This window comes from Erythrolamprus reginae, chromosome 5 (genome assembly GCF_031021105.1).
Source record: "Erythrolamprus reginae isolate rEryReg1 chromosome 5, rEryReg1.hap1, whole genome shotgun sequence".
Classification (NCBI taxonomy): Eukaryota; Metazoa; Chordata; class Lepidosauria; order Squamata; family Dipsadidae; genus Erythrolamprus; species Erythrolamprus reginae.
The window spans coordinates 47,072,199-47,089,989 of record NC_091954.1 but is presented as its reverse complement, the minus strand read 5'-3'; the positions used below and the strand labels follow the sequence as shown (position 1 = coordinate 47,089,989).

The 17,791-nt window shown below is 37.2% G+C and overlaps 1 protein-coding gene across 5 annotated transcripts in view; it reads left to right on the top strand.

Moving 5' to 3' along the window:
• The first annotated feature begins 4,771 nt into the window (after positions 1 to 4,771).
• EDRF1 (erythroid differentiation regulatory factor 1) overlaps positions 4,772 to 17,791 on the top strand; it is a 39,920-nt gene continuing 26,900 nt past the window's right edge. For 2 of the 5 annotated variants that reach the window (XM_070752496.1, XM_070752495.1), the window contains exons 1-6: positions 4,791 to 5,084; positions 6,429 to 6,643; positions 8,767 to 8,833; positions 11,567 to 11,692; positions 14,429 to 14,553; positions 15,764 to 15,923. In XM_070752496.1, the coding sequence (XP_070608597.1) occupies positions 4,971 to 5,084; positions 6,429 to 6,643; positions 8,767 to 8,833; positions 11,567 to 11,692; positions 14,429 to 14,553; positions 15,764 to 15,923 (807 nt within the window). In that variant the 5' untranslated portion in view covers positions 4,791 to 4,970. Of the gene's footprint in view, positions 5,085 to 6,428; positions 6,644 to 8,766; positions 8,834 to 11,566; positions 11,693 to 14,428; positions 14,554 to 15,763; positions 15,924 to 17,791 lie in introns of all 5 variants that reach the window. The other 3 variants (XM_070752492.1, XM_070752493.1, XM_070752494.1) reach the window with 3 other exon arrangements.

Genomic DNA, 17,791 nt, shown 5'->3' with positions numbered 1-17,791 from the left:
ACCAGTTCTAGACCTGTTTGCTACTCAGAACAACTCTCAGCTCCCACGTTTCTTCTCCCGCTTCCCGGCCCCAGGAGCGGAAGGGGCGAACGCTCTTCGACTTCAGTGGCCTCAGGGACTTCTGTACGCATTTCCGCCGATCTCCATCATCCCCAGGGTAATACGAAAGATTCTGGAGCAAGGGGCGGAGGTGCTGTTGCTGGCCCCATACTGGCCTCGCCACATTTGGTTTGCGGACCTGATGCAACTGTCAGTGTCGCCTCACTGGAGAATCCCGGACCAACGGATCTCCCTCTCCCAGGGCTCGATATCACATCCAGAGCCTCAGTGGTGGCAGTTGACCGTGTGGCGATTGAGCGGGAACATCTGAAACGCCAGAGTGTGCCAGATAGAGTCATTGATACGATTCAGGCTGCTCGCAGGCCTTCCACAAGGAGGATTTATCAAGCGACTTGGGCCTCCTTTTGTAGGTTCTGTGAGGAAAGGGAGGTGGATCCTCAGGGGGCCTCCCCTCTCATTGTTCTAAGCTTTCTGCAGGCAGGCCTAGAAAAAGGACTGGCACCAAACACCTTGCACCGTCATGTGGCCGCCTTATCCACGATAATAGGAGGAGACAGTTACCGCCCCCTCACCAGACATCCTTGGATCAGGGACTTCCTAAAAGGGGCTGCCAATATCAGGCCACCAACGATACATTGGTTCTCTTCCTGGGATTTGTCTTTGGTGTTACACGCTTTAACTGGTCCTCCATTCGAACCATTTCGCCATGTACCGCTGAGAATGTTGACTCTCAAGACTGCCTTCTTGGTGGCGATCACATCTGCCAGGAGGGTCTCTGAGATTGCAGCTTTCTCCATCAGGGAGGACCTGTGCAGGTTTCACCCTGATAGAGTGGTCTTAAGACTTGATCCAGCCTTTCTTCCAAAAATCAACTCTACCTTTCACAGGGCACAGGAAATAGTGCTACCGGACTTCTGTGCCCATGGGACTCATCCTTCAGAGCTGAGGTGGCATAAGCTCGATGTGAGAAGAGCCCTGAAAATTTATATCCGCAGGACTCAGGAGTTCAGGGCATCAGAGGCTTTGTTTGTCTCCTTTGCATCTAGATCCTTAGGCACTAAAGTCTCTTCTCAGACCATTAGCCACTGGTTGCGGGAGTGCATTGCAGAGGCTTACAAGACTAAAGGATCCCCTGTACCACAGGGAATAACTGGGCATTCTACATGCAGTACAGCCACTACAGCGGCCTGGAGGACTCAGGCTTTGCTAGAGGACATTTGTAGGGCGGCCACTTGGGTGGCTCCGTCCACATTTGTCAGACATTATCGGATTGACTCCTTTGCTTCCGCGGAAGCAGCTTTTGGGAGGAGGGTATTGCAGCGGGTGTGTTCCTTTTCAGAGCCCCCGGTCCAGACTTCTCCCTCCCTTTGATTATATCTTGGGTATATCCCATCTTGGACTCTCCTTGCAAGTGCATTGGAGAAGGACCGTTGAACTTACCTGAACGGTCTTCTCGATGCACTGCAAGGAGAGTCCAAACCCGCCTGAATTCGGGACCGGGGCTACGGTTGGAGGGTTGTGTGTGTTTTGATTAGCTTTACTAGTTTCCTTGAATGTTTCAATAAAATTTTGTTCGCTTTACTGCTCCTTCATTTCTTTTAGACTGGAGGGCTAAGGGGGCGGTGCCTACCTAATATTTAAATTAAACTCAGTCCCGACCAATCAGACTGTAGAATTACCCATCTTGGACTCTCCTTGCAGTGCATCGAGAAGACCGTTCAGGTAAGTTCAACGGTCCTTCTATATAAGAAAAATTTCTAATTTAGAGGCTTATCTTCAAAACCAACATATATTACCCCAACTTACCAAGATGTATGCAGTGTTTAAACACACTTTGAAGATATGAACATCTGTTTATAATCATAATCCAGTGTAACTTGTATAATTTACAAATGTAGTAAGTGAATTGGGCCAATAATTTAAAAGCCATTATTTATGGTTTAGTGACAAGCTAAATGGTTTTATGACAAGCTAAATCAGTCTACTCAATGGTTAATAGGCAATCTTATTTTTCTTCCCTCTCACTGGAAGCCTAACTATAATATAAACCTTAAGGATGAATGTATTATATTGTCCTAAAATGGCTACTCTTTCAAGGTGACTTTGGGATCAAGGTTAAAGGTTCTGTGGAACACAGTGATGGAGAAAAAATTATGGGATTTATACTAGAAATAACCAGAATTGCCTAGCAAATCCTGCACAAAATCCAACCAATTGTGGTTTATTGTAGAGCTAACCATGGGTTAATACCATGTATACAACTGGCCATGCTAAATTTTAATAGATTCTCTATACAGTGTTCCCTCACTTTTCATGGGGGATGCGTTCCGAGACTGCCCACGAAAGTCGAATTTCCGCAAAGTAGAGATGCGGAAGTAAATACACTATTTTTGGCTATGAACAGTATCACAAGCCTTCCCTTAAGACTTTAAACCCCTAAATTGAAATTTTTCATCCCCTTAGCAACCATTCAAATTATTACTCACCATGTTTATTAAAGTTTATTAAAAAAAATATTTATTAAAGGCGGACGAAAGTTTGACGATGACATATGACGTCATCGGGTGGGAAAAACCGTGGTATAGGGGAAAAACCCATGAAGTATTTTTTAATTAATATTTTTGAAAAAACGTGGTATAGACTTTTTGCGAAGTTCGAACCGGCGAAAATCGAGGGAACACTGTATAGTAAAACTTATTATGGGCTTCAAAAACAAAATATGATCTTAACTTCATCGCGTACTAAAGACTTACCACAGAACTTGCAGCACTGGTAGACTGAGGGCGGGAGATAGTATGAACTTGTGCTTCACAATTCTTATTGTTTTTATTGCTTTTAGTTTAAAAAATTATATAACAGTTATACAGAAATAACTGCAATAATACCAGGTAGAATTTTGCCTTGTATCATGATCAGAGGATAAGATGTTTTGAGCTTGATATAGAATCTAAAAATGAATTCTTTTGATTGAACACTGAATACATACCCAGACTTATCAAAGATCCTCATTTGTCTGATTTGTGATCTAATCCCAGCATCTTTCTAAATTGCAAATGTCTTGGATTACTTTGGACAAACCCGCAGAAAACAAGCACTAGCCATAACAACCTCTTTTTCCCAATTTAGGAGTTGTAGAATAGCCAGTGGATAAAATTCACACCCTTATCCTCACATGTATAAGCAAAGGGGAACATGGATAAATCTATGCTCTGCCTTTGGAAGGGGATGCACATTTGCCACATACCAGAAATTGCAAGATGAGTTTTAGAAGAAGCAACCCTGTTTCCTAATTTTTGCCTACTGACTGGCACCTTGTCTCAGTTTAACCACTAGGAAAGCCTGTACAGTACATAACAATAGCAATATATTAATATTCTTTTAGAAATAAAATTTCCAAGAAAACTTTTAAGCAGCATTTCTTGTTATTGGAAGGTATGTTAGCAGGAGGTAACTACTGTATTTTAATTTAGAAAGTTCCTTAAAATTTTGTATGGTTCTTTAACAATTTTTTTAAAAATCTTCCCTTCAGTTATTAACATAGGTGTATGTGATTACCTGCATTGATTTCATGACATGAATGTACATATATCAATTTTTTTTAATTTCAGCCAAAACCCCAGCATATCTGGAAAATAAGCATCTGACAACAAACTCATTTTGGTTTTGTATGACTGAACAAGAGTCATACAAATCAGATTGGAAGTCACCCATTTGTCGCTGAAGCAGTAAGCATCACTAATTACACTGGGGAACAATTTGTTACACAATTTCTGTTGAGTTTGAATTTTTAGCTTTTTTTAATAGTTAATTAGGCATGCTGGTTTCAAAACTGTAGTTAGTTTTCTTCTACCACCTCAAGTTTTTTCTAGTTAATTAGGCAACATGAGCATCAAATTGCATTTTTTACATAGCCATCTTGCTAATTTCTCGGAAAATCTTGGTGCAGTCAATGAGCAGGGTGAGCGATTCCACCAAGATTTGAAGGTCATAGACACAGTATCATGGTAGATGGGATGTAAATATGATGGCCGACTATTGTTGGAACATCAAGCAAGAATGTCCATAGATTAAACATTCCAGAAAAAGCTATGTGATTTTTTTTTACCTTAATATGTATAACTACCGTTCGATTTAAAAAAAATTGTATGAACACAATTTACTGTAACTTGCCTTTGTATGAATAAAATTATTTCTTGTAAACAGTATATTTGGCAAGTTTTTACTTTCCTTTACATGCAGTTTATGACTTTTGAGGGTATCCTGTAGCTTAAAGTTGACGCGATAGACAAAACCTGTGGTTATTTTTGGATCCAGAGCCCAAAAGTTAGTTGAAAATAAGTCAGATTTAAGAAAACGAAATTGCTGTTCCACAATGTTAATCAAAAGATGGCCCAAAGATGTTTCGACTATAACTCTCCAAAAGACTGCTATTCCGATGAGGTACAGAAGTCAAGCTTTGTCTGAAATGGGGTCTCCTGCCTTGAGAGGGGGACTGGACTAGAAGACCTTCAAGGTCCCTTCTTCCAACCCTGTTATTTTGTTATTCTGACTATTACGGGTGAGGCGACAAGCAATAATGGCAACCAATCATCGTTACAACCCCCTCAGCGAAACGAGAAACGCGCCACTTTTACGTTTTGCAACCTCGGCTGCCCCGCTCGCCTCCTTTCCCCCCTCCCTCCCACAGCAGAGATCTCGCGAGATCTCGGCTGGCGCGGGAGCTTTTCCTCTAGCGAGGAACGGAACCAAAGGAACACAGCGAGAGAGAAGAGATGGCTGGGCGCCCGTGGTAGGCTCAACGTTCTTTCCGGTGGTTTCTAAATTGCAGGAACCGCCTCCTGCCAAGAGAGGGCTTTCGACTTCCTGTGGCAGCTGCTCTCTTGGCAGCCGCCAGCCGAGTGAAGCCAATAATGGGAGACCTCTGGGGAACGGGGTCCGGGGTCTGCCCCAATGAGAGAAGCTACCCCGGGACGTCCGAAGCCGGCCAAGTAGCGCTGACTGGAGAGCAAGAAGAGCCCAAGCAGGTATCTCTAAGGCGGCTTTACTGCAGCTGCTAACTCCTTCCTGGGAGTCCCCACACAGGGGTCCCTTTAGCTCACCACAGATGTGGAACCCACATCTGCCTTTGTGTGGCAGTCCCCTTGGGTTTTGGGGCCAGGTGAACAAGCACAGCGTTCAGTTCCTTTTTCACGTGGGGAGGATCTGGCAAATGGGTGGAGTTGAGACGGAGATAAGTCAAACCGTGTTGTCTTGTGACACAAAAAGAAGTCAGTTTTTCTGGGGCTCCTCAGGCACAACCTCTTTCCATGGTTAGTTACTTCCGTGGTGTTTGTGGTTTCCAGTTGCTTAAATAGAGAGGAGGGCAAGCGGAATTCTTGTGAAATGGGAATCACAATCACAGGGATGGGGTAGAAATATCTGGTATATTAGACACAACTACCTTGTATAAAAGAAATTATATGATAGAATCTTCAGAGGAGGGCGGTATATAAGTCTAATAAATAATAATTATAATATAATATATAATATAATTTAGCAGTAGTAGTATACTTAGTAGTAAATTTAGACTTATAGATATACTGTATATCGTTTTATAGTGCTTTATAGCCTTATCTAAACGGTTTACAGAATCAGCATATTGCCCCCAACAATTTGGGTTCTCATTTTACCCACCTCGGAAGGATGGAAGGCTGAGTCAACCTTCAGCCTGGTGGGATTTGATCTGCTGGCAGGCAGTGATCAGTAGAAGTAGCCTGCAGTACAGCACTCTAACCAATGTGCCACCACAATAATAACATAACATATAAGAATTATGGGTGACATGATAGCAGTATTTCAGTATTTGAGAGGTTGCCACAAAGAAGAAGGGGCCAAATTATTCTCCGAAGCACTAGAGGAATAATGGTTGGAAACTAATCAAAGAGGGAAGCAATCTGGAATTAAGGAGAAATTTCCTAAAAGTGAGGATAATTAATTAACCGGTGGAACAGTTTGCCTTCAGAAATTGTGGGTGCTCCATCAATGGAGATTTTTAAGAAGAGACTGGATAGTCACTTATCTCAAATTGTTATAGGATCTCTTGCCTTCTAGAGGGTTGGACTAGAAGACCGCCAAGGTCTCTTTCAACTATTCTATTCTATCTTACTGTTGTAGAGGGGCATCAAAACTGCTTCAATGCATTCACTAGTCTTCCTTTTTGTGTGATTTATTCCTCAGTTGGGTCTACAAGAAAGTCTTCCTCATTACCCCTTGGGATGAACTCTGTTACACAAACTGCTGATAGCTTAGTTGTCACATATAAAAACTGAAGAAGCTTTTTGGAGTTTTTTTGAATTTTGTAATTCTTGGGGGTTTTATATACAATTTAGGGATCTACCGGTATGCTGTTGCTTGGTGGCAATGAAATAAAGAGCAGCGCTGTGGTAAAATATTCATCTGCACCATCCCAAGCAGCATTTTCCCGCCTTCAAGAAAAGACTGATCTGAAACTTCCACCTGCTAACTGGTTGCGGGAAAGTGCAAAATTGGGACCAGCAGGAGCAACTATTCTTGGCAACAGCAAGAAAAGCAAACCATTTTCAAGGTAAATATTGAGAATCTTTTTTATCCCTATCTTAGTCAAAATAATCTCAAGTTTGTTAAAAGAGAAAATTTGTGAGTTATGAGTTACAGACAAATTTGATTGTGTGGAAGGTAAAAAAGTTTTCACCTATTCATATATTCATTCATTTTACACACACAACACACATACATTTGTGTGTATACATACGTATATTCATACGTGTGTGTGTGTGTATGTTGTTAGAAACATTTTCAGTGAATAGAAAGCTGTTGGAAAAAAACAGGCATATAATTGCATTGGGCTCCTAGTAGATTTAATTAAATCACTGATTTGAGAACCAATTAATTATAATTCCAAAGTTTATCTTATGAAATGGTGGTTTGAAAGGAAAATTGACTAGAGAAGATGGAAACTGGGAGAAGCAATAGTGTAGAACTAGGCCAGAATATTATTGAGGCAGTTTAGTGCAGAGGACCCCTTGAAATAATGTAATTTAGAGACAGCAAGGAAATATCTATGAGGTAACTACACTTTCTGGGAGGAGCATTTCTAGGGCTCCCTAATCTGAGCTGTAAAAATTCAGATGTCCATTAGATGGGATAGCAATATTTTTCTGTACTGTAGCTTTGTGTTATCTAAGGACTCTCCCACATTTTGTAGCTCAAATGTAGTATATCTACCACATATATATGTATGTGTGTATTTGTATGTATGTATGTATGTATGTATGTATGTATGTATGTATGTATGTATGTTTGTTTGTTTATATATAATAGTTGCACTGTCCCAGGATCGTGTATTCACTATTAGTCTTCCCATATGGCTTCCAACAAGCAAAGTCAATGGGGAAGTCAGATTAACAACTATGTGATTCACTTAGCAACTGCAGCGATTTGCTTAACAAAGATGACAAAAAAGGTGCAAAATGGAGCAAAACTCATTCAACACCTATCTTGCTTAGCAACAGAAATTTGGAGCTCAGTTGTGATCATACCTCAAGAGCTATCTGAACCTTTTTAATTTGAATTTTCTACTTCCATTTTTCTTTGGTGACCAATAAAATATGTTTTATATATAGTTAATACATTTTGTTCATGAGAGAAATGCATTCAAGTAGTCCTTGACTTATGACCAGTTGTTTGGTGACCTTTTAAAGTTACAACAAACCCCCAAAATGGGATTTTAAAATTTTGATGTTACATGGACCGCATTTCTGGTACTTAGTAGCACAAGCATACATTCACAGCTGCTTGCAGCACGATGAAATCACATGATCACAGTTTACAACGTTTTTGTCAGAAACCAGCTATTATTTTCCAATTTCTAGCAAAAAGTTCCCCATAGGAAACAATGAGTTCACTTAACAGCTTCTGCAAAAGTCTTAAAATTGAGTCTAGTCAAATGATGACTTTCTTTATAAACGTAATAATGGATTCAGGTATATTTGTAATTTGATGACTACCTGTACATTTTTGTTTTTTTCTGAAGAAAAATAATGGCAATAATTACTGAGTTTTAAAAACATATTTTTCTGAGGAAAAGGACCGAGTTCTCTTCTTCTAAAAATCAATAGCAATACCACTTAGACTTATATATTGCTTCATAGTCATATTGCTTTACAGTCCTCTCTGAGCGGTTTACAGTCAGCATATTGCCCCCAAATAGCAATAATAGAGATGGTAGATTGTGATTATCCTATTTCTGCTTAGAACTGAATGAGTGGTAATGATGGGTTTCTTAGCAACTCTCTACACATCCTTTCTGTCAGGGGTCAGAAACAAGTAATGATCTAATCTCCTGATATTTAAATGATTTATAATGTTGTTTAGATACAAAATTTAGATTACATTTGAAAGCTATGCTTTGATTAAATATTATGGAATGCAGTCCAATGGCAGTTGTTCTTTCTCTTTTGGTTTTAGAAAAGAATAATTTCCTTTTTAACTAGGATTTTTGAATTAGATTATGGTGATTTTAATACCAGTTTTTAAATAGGTTTAAATTTTAAAAAAATCTTTTAGCTGCTTTGAATGCCTTGGAGATAAAATGATGGGGTAAAAACCCTGAAATTATAAAAAGTTAGTACATTCATTTTGAAAAATAAATACAGTACTTGATTAATTTCATATTTTTATTTAAAATAGTTTTGGCATGGCATATGATTTTATCGACTCAGTTGGAAATGATGTGGATGTTGTATCTGATTCCGAGGTATGTATATTCTTAGATAACATAACATAGTATATAATCCAAACTTGTTAGACTATTTAATTGATCTTACTACTTTAAAGGGAGAGAGTTTGATAAATTATTTTTATTGCATTTATATTGCATTTGTATATTATATTTTTACATTTATATTCCACATATATTTGTATTGTTATTTTAGTGATTATTGTCAATTTTGGTTGATATTATATTGATATATTAGTACTGATTTTAGTCATCTGCACACTAAATAATTACTACTACTATTTATGAGCATTAAATACTAACAGTTTTTAATATTGAGTTAGTTATATTTTAGAAGAATAGTGTTGTCTTTTAATAGAATAATTGGCTAAATCTAATTCAAATGTGATGAGTTGCATTCCAAAGGAATGTGAGAGGACAGGCTGCCTGCAAAATACCAGGACCCAGGCTGTTAGTACCATGTAACTTTAAGACCTCTCTCTAGCCAGTCTAGCAAAAGCTGAGTAGAGAAGCAGCAAAATGTTGTGATAACTTCAGATTGTGCAGAATGTGGCCGCGAGAGCTATCGTGGGGCTTCCAAGATCTGCCCACGTTTCACCAACACTCTGCGGCCTGCACTGGTTGCCGATCTGTTTCCGGTCACGGTCACAATTCAAAGTGTTGGTAATGACCTATAAAGCCCTACATGGCATCGGACCAGAATACCTCCGGAACTGCCTTCTACCACACGAATCCCAGCAGCCAACCAGGTTCCACAGAATTGGCCTTCTCCGGGCCCCATCGGCTAAACAATGCCGTTTGGCGGGACCCAGGGGAAGAGCTTTCTCTGTGGTGGCCCCGGCCCTCTGGAATCAACTCCCCCCGAAGATTCGAATTGCCCCTACTCTTCCCACCTTCCGCAAGATGTCGCCAGGCATGGGGGGAATAACTATCTTTTCCCCACCCTCCCCACCTTTTTCTGACTGTAATATATGAGAATGGTGTGACTGTGTAGTAATGATCGTTTTTAATATTTATGGGTTTTAAATTCGTTTTTTTAAACTTATATTGGATTTGTACTTTGTATATTGTATTATTGTTGTGAGCCGTCCCAAGTCTTCGGAGAGGGGCGGCATACAAATCTAATAAATAATAATAATAATAGTAATATTGGAGTTGTGGGGTGGGTCTGAGAGAGAAGGTGCTTCGTGTTTATTTAGGGAACTAAAGGAGCCTTGAAGCAGCCTAAGGCAACTTTACTATTACTGTTCTCAGTAAATAGGGCTCAAATAGGGAAAAATACTGAGAATTCTCAAAGGTTTAAGGAATATTTTAATTTCAGGAATGGAACAAACCATAGCACTTCTACCTTACAATTAGTGGCACTGTGGGCAGGAAGCGATATTTCTTTATAATAGCATCTGTCTGTGAGAATTATGAAGCAATCTAATCTTAGAGGTGAGACTTACCTGAACATTGACTGTCTCCTGGAAGTTGATCAAGACTGATCTCTACAAAATTTTAGTTCATCCTTTTCTATGTACAGTAATACCTTATCTCTCCACTCAAAACAAAACATATACCAAAGGTTCGTGAACTACTGAATGTAGCAGAAGAAATTCCAACTTCTGAATGGGAAATAAATAAATTGCCCCATATAAAAGAGTGAGAGTACCTTTCCATTCTGAGAAGTGACTTCAGTTCAATCAAACTTTCATGAAATGGCTGAAGATGGCTAAAAACAATAGGTGCTGATTATGCAGTTTAGCACACTGTCTTCATGAAGACGTTTTCACCTTTTCCAGACCATGAATGTAGCCTTAGTTTGCAACAGATTATGGCGTTATTTTTGGGTAAGACAGATCAAAGTAATATATGTGTTCAGGTTATTAGTTCCTAAAATAGGAGTGGGCAATTTCTGAGTGAAAAAGAAATGTGGGTGTTATTTTAGAGTGGGCAGGGATGCAAGTCATTGAGATCAAGCCACAGGCAGGGCTGGAATTAACATTTCAAAAACAGAGTTCTGGACCTCAATGACCAATGCTGCTGTAATATTAATCAGGACTATTAAAAAAACCAAAAACCAAAATACTATAAGTACGTTAATACTTTTCTGTTCATACTTCCAGCTTATTTCTACATCCACATAAGAATTTTTGCAAGTTGTAATATTTGACTACATAATATTTAGATAAGCCATGGTTTACAGTTTTTCACTTTCCCTCTGCTTAATATTCCAGTTTTTAGTTACAGCAATGCTAGGATTAGAGAAATATCCACAATTTATTAATTTGGAAAACATTCTCCTAACTTATGTTTAGTATAAAACAGAGGTCTTCAAACTTGGCAACTTTAAGACTTGTGGACTTCAACTCCCAGAATTCGTCAGCAAGCATAGCTGACTTCAGAATTCTGGGAGTTGAAGTCCACAAGTCTTAATGTTGCCAAGTTTGGGGATCCCTGGTATAAAACATAGTTTCTGAATTCTTTTGAAACCAACATTTCTGATTCACGATTTTAAGTTTATAGGAAATGTGAGTGACAATTCAATGCTGTATGGCAATTTCCTTAATCAGAATTCACAGAGATTTTGCTGAATATCTGAACTATTTTCAAATTTCACAAAAAAGGTATTTCAAAACTCTGGTGGTGTTATGCTCTAACACTGATTCCTTTGTGTTTTTTGATTCCTCTCAAGTTTATCTGCATGGAAACTTCTGAATTGCAGATCTGCCTAATTTCTTAAAAACTTTATATTTTCTTATTCTGCAGAATATTAAAAAACTTCTTAAGATACCTTACAGCAAATCACATGTCAGCATGGCAGTACATCGAATTGGGAGGACGCTTCTATTGGATGATTTAGATATTCAAGAACTCTTTATGAGATCATCACAGGTGGTCACAATATATTTTGTAATGTTTTATTTAGTTTATAGTGTTGCTATTTATCCTTCAATGATATTATCAGAAATACTTATGATTCTTCCTAGGAGAGTTGGAACTGTGAAACTATTTGGTGTCCTCAACAGAATTCTAGAATTAGGATTATGGCACCCAATTCTAGTTAAATTCTATGCAACATCTATCAATACATTTGATGAAAGGCATGCATTTTCATTTTTATAGAATTTTTATTGATGAAGAGTTGAAAGAATTCAAAGGCTCAAATTGTTGTACATAATGTGTGTTGTTATCATAATATATAGCTTCAACAACTGGAGATACTATTATTAGACAAAGTAGGAAAAAACACTAAAATTGATGATTACTAAATAAAATACAGTGCATCATCTAATTTTTACCTCCTAAGATTCATATTGGGCAGTCTTTCTAATGTATACAGTAAGTTATTCGTAGGCTAAGCTTTAATACATTTCAATGAGCCACTCCTTAACACCAAATGAACAGATCTCTTAACAGATCTGAATTTCTGGACTGTAAACTAAACAAACAATTTTTAAAAAATAAGGAGTGGGCAATGGAAACCACTCATTTTTAATCTTTTACAGGTAGTCCTCAACTTATGACCATAATTGGGACCATAATTTCTATTGCTAAGCAAGACATATATTAAGTGAATTCCTCTCCATTTTATGACCTTTCTGCCACACTTAAATGATTAGCTGTAGTTGTTAAGTTAGCAACACAATAGTTAAGTGAAAAATAACTTCCCCAATGATTTTATTTGTTAGAAATCCCCAGGACACTTCAACTATCATAAATGAATCAGTTTTTAAGTGTCTGGATTTTGATCACATGACCATGGAAGTGCTGCAATGGTTGCAAGTGTAAAAAATTGTCATACCGTATTTTTTGGAGTATAAGGTGCACACCTTAGTTTTTGGGGAGGAAAATAGAGAAAAAAATCTGCTTACCAGGTATTCATCTGGCTAGCATCCTTAATCTGGTCAGGTTCAGCACATTATTTTATCCCCTTGTTAGGGCTTAAAAAAAACTTATTCAGAGGTGTTCTGCCGGGTGTCCCAACCACCCGTCATTACAGGGTAATTGGTCTAAAAAGACACACACCACACGATAGAAGGAAAACCAAATGTCTTTATCGACAGAAAAGCAGAAAAACTCCCTTTTTAAATGTCAAAGGGATTTTCTAGTACACACAAGGCACAGTTTAAATGCAATCCAATTTCTCACCCAGTAACTAGGAAATTGAGTCCAATTCCAAAGTCCAGAAAGTCCACACACAATCTTGAACAGGGAAACAGCAAAACCACGATCTTGACGAAACTATGAATCAGATAAACTTCCACGAGGCTAAATCAGCATGCTGCTCTTTTTATCTGTAGCACTAATTACAGCAGCCCCACCCAACCACAGGTGGCCTCAGTTATCTCCTGTAATAATCCTTCAGTTGTTCTCCCCTATGCATCACTCTATGCATGCGTGGGTCTGTCATAAGTTCTTGTTCAGAATCCAGGATTGATAAGGATGATTAATCTCCTCCCGGGCTGTCTGCCAAACTCCCCTCTTCCCTGCTACTCACGCTTCCTTCGTCAGGACCCTTCGTCGGGAGATTCTATCGGGAGCAAAACATGCCTGTGGGATGTGGATGTCTCCCCCACATCCATCTCCACATTCCCCAGGGCAGGAGCTGGGCCAGAGCCAACCACAACAGGAGGGAGTAAAATTGAAAGAGCTTGCAAGCCGATTAGAGCTCGGAACATCATTAGCACCTGCTCAGGGCTAGAAAGAAACATATTTGGAGCAAGTAGAGCAATGAAAAAAGCCTGTAAAGACTTAGGGCTGGAAAAACATTATTCACAGAGAGTAGCAATAAAAGAGCCTGCAAGGCAACAGCTAGGAAGAGCACCTAGCTAGGGCTGAAAAAAAGCTTTGAAAAAAGCTACATTCAGAGTATAAGACACACCCAAATTTTCTTTTAGGGAGGAAAAATGTGTGTCTTATACTTCAAAAAATAAGGTAAATAATCCCCCCCTTTTTTTGTTTTTTAAATTTTTTAATGCACAGTACAAAACTGAAATAAAAAAACAGATATAAACACATTTGAAGAAAAGAAAGAAATTTTATCAAAATTGAAAGTAAGACCTTTTTTTCCTTAATTCAGTCATGCCATAATATTTATAGACTAGAATTGCTTTGTTAGCCTTGTTTCCTTTGGTATTATTGTTTCTATACCTTTAAAGTTTTTATTATAACTTTAAAATGGAAGGAGATATTAAAATTTTTCTGTTTGTTTTTAAGAAATATAGTTAATTTAGGAAAGCGTGATAATACAGATATGGTTTTCCGGAAGTTAAATATTATATTGTAAATCTATAAAATATAATTAGGAAAGAAGGGGAGAGCAAAATATCTCTCCAATTGTTACTTTATTTTAATTTTGTTATTCTAAATTTCTTCTCGGTAAGTCATTTTTTTCAGTACTGTTGTAACTTCAAACTGTCACTAAGTGAACTGTTGTAAATTGAGGAGTAACCTGTATTTCAAAAATAGGTGTGTTTCTGAATACTGGGCTATATGTCTTTATATATTGTTATAAAAAAAATGGGATATCTCATGTAGAAACCAGAACTATACTTAACTCAAGGGAATCTTTTTTTAAAAAAACCATTAATAAGGTAATTACTATTTACCTTTTTGTTTGTAATTTAGACTGGAGATTGGACATGGTTGAAAGAATTCTATCAGAGATTAATAGATCAGAAGTGGCAACGAAAAAAGAAGAGCAAAGAACATTGGTACCATAAAGCTATACTTTCCAAATTTTTATATTACAGGTACCTTTTGGTAATTTTGTTTTTGTAATTTTGTTTAAATTGTTCCTTTGTGTTTAACCCACATTGTAGCTACATCCTAAGTTAAATGTCATTTCAAAGCTTAGGCAACATTATATCTCTTTTGTTTCTGAACATTGAGAAAAGAAGAGTACATACAAAGTGATTTTCCCTCCTGATTTTATAATCTCTCATTTTTCATGGAATGTCATTCCAAAAGTTTCTCCTTTGGAGAGCTGCAGGTGCCTGTAGCTAGAAAAGAAATAAAAGTTTCCATTAACACATGTAGCACTTTGAATCCAGATGTAGTACCAAAAATGAATGATTTCTATACAATATTTTTCTAAATTAATGAAATTTAATTAACAGATTGTCTTAATAAACACTGCATATTGTTACAAAGATAGGCTCATAAGTTTATACTTTTGTAATGGTCAATCCATGGCAGCAAATTTCATGCCTGGGAAAATATATGACACTTTAGGTCTAATATCTAATTATCAGAAGCAAAATGATGAAACCCAGGGACAGGTAACTTCTTCAGGGAACTGGGTCCAAAGCAGAGATAAGGCTGAATCCCAAATTATACATATTGACCTGTGCAAATTATGCCAAAATAGTGTTTTAGGGAAAGTAAATAGATGCTCTCAGAAAATGGCAAATAGAATATTCTCTACAAAAAGACAGCACGCACAATGTATGTCACATCATAATGCACCAAGACAAAACATGGGCAACATATATTCACATACTATTTACTTATCTCTTATCTAGTACACTCATGATATTTTTTCATTATCCTGTCTGCATGTGCTCCTTGCTAGCTGGCATTGTGTTGAACTGCAAAAACTTTTATAGACTTAAGGATTATCCTTTGAAAGATATATGGCATTGTAAAACTAAGGCTATGTTTTAAAGTATGGTAGAATCCCATTTAAAAATGATAAATCTATTATGTTGCAGTTGCTTGGAATATAGATACCATCTTGAGAACATTAGTTTTATGTAGCTAAAAACAAAGTGGCTGATTGAAAAATGTAATGTTTATATTCTCTTCTGTTTAAACCATGCTACGGTGCGTGATAAAAATATATTACAAAAAGTTATGTGTGTTCATATTGTAACTATGAGGAAGTTATTAAAAATAACAATATTAAAATATAATGTTTTGTGAAAATGGTTTAATTAACATTTTCAGTTTCTTTCTTGTCAGTATCAATGGTGATGAAGCTGCTCAACCTGTTGCTGGTTCCAAAGAGCAAAATCAAGAAGAGACAACAGAAGATGAAACAGATGAATCTAGCAGGGTTTCTTGGCCAGCTCCTTTTGAAATGCCTTCCTCCCTTTCTGAAGATGCAAGTACTTCAAATCAGGTAAATATTGTCCTTTCTATCTTGATGGTAGCAGTTGTTTCTTAAAGCCCTCCCCCCCACTTCCTTACCCACCCATTGCCAAGGTCTAGTCTGGTGACTGTTGAACAGCAGGGAAAAATGGCTGCTTCCTGACCTTTTTTTATAAGTAGATGGGAGTAAAATACATCTTACAAATGAGCGTGCAAGAACTCACTAGATAGCATGATGTAGAGAGCATTCAGGATCTCAAAATGATTTACATGAGCTAAGTCCAATATAAATTAGACTAATTGCGCCTTTTGATTTGCTTTGATTGTGTTTCAGAATAAATTATAAAGTGCTATAGGTAACATGAATATTTGTGAACTTCCGAATCATATAGAAAGTAAAAAGGTTAGTTTGAGAAAAATACTTCAAATTGTGCTCTTTTCTGGTTTGATGTGGTTTTCTTCTTGATTTTAAGCTCTGAATGTAGAATGGAGAAGAAACTTTGCTTAAACCCTATATAATACCCCATGTCCTTATTTGTGTGAGGCCAGCTTTAATTGTTATTACTTTGCTTTAGGAAATCCTCTTAATAAGAAAAATCTGTAATTCAATCTTCATATGTTGTTAGAAAAAAAATGCCAAACCTCTGCTATATAATCATAAGGTTCTCTTCAAGTATATCCCTGTTCTTCATAAGTTCTTGAATTTGTTCCATAATTTTCTCTATTTCTTTTGTAAAATATTCCAGAGTCCCAAGTATCCAAAAAAGGAGAAATCTGCGTTTTGGTCTATCCCAGACTTCCCTCAATCTTCTGTAGCATTCTTGTGCTCCTAATCTGGAACTCCTGCCATTTCTGTTTAGCAACCCATCCATTTTGAGATTACGAATCTTAAATGATGTGATCACACAAATGCATCTCTTAGCAATGGCAATCCAACCAAATTGCCATCTTAACCTGACAACTACTTAAAGTTGAGAAAATTCCCTTTGTCACAGGGAAGGAAAAGGTCACAGAATAGAGAAAGTCACAAAATAGAGAAAGACAGACATAGGAAGACATAGAGTTAGACTCAAAATTGGAAGGGATTGCCTTCTAGTGGAGGAATCCAGAAATAAAATACAAAACTGGATAATTGGCTAAGTTCAACTTCAACATATTCAACATATTTACCTCCCTAAATAATTGTCAAAACTGTTCTGATTTGTGGTATGTTCTGGTTTCCTATAATCTCTCTCTTCATAGGATTTAACTGCCAATTGCTTGATCATGCCTTTTTAAAATTTTAGATGATTCCCAGTCTAGTTCTTAAATAGGATATGATACTTTTGAGGTGGGGGTCTTATCAATGTAGCATAGAATTAGTAAAACATATTACTAAAACCAGGAAAGCATAGTCGTTCTTCTGTGCAAATGTATTTCTTGTTCTGAAAATGAGAGCTAATCTTAAAAGAGAAGTCAGGGTTTGTTTTTCCATCATTGGGTTCAGAGGTTGTGAGAATGAAAAACTGTGAATGAAACTGACTACTATTTATAATATAAATGCAAGCAAACATCTTGTCATCGATTGGGAATATTTATAATTTTAATATTACAAAACATTTCCGTACCTGTTGCATATAGAAGACTAGTAGTTAAATAATCTTGCATGGACTTTTTTGTAGAAATTGGTAGACTCATATTTTCTGGATAAGGCTGCTTATATAAACAAAGAAATTGCAAAGACTTAACAATGAGTTTTTATAAACAATTTTCATTGTGGACTGTTCAAAGGTGTTGGTTGAAAAGAACCAAAATATGTATGTTCAGTGAAAAAAGCCTTCACAGATAGGTTATCTAATGTGCAAAATTGGTACTTTATTAAAAGCAGAGTTTATATCATTTCAACAGTAGAATCACTTA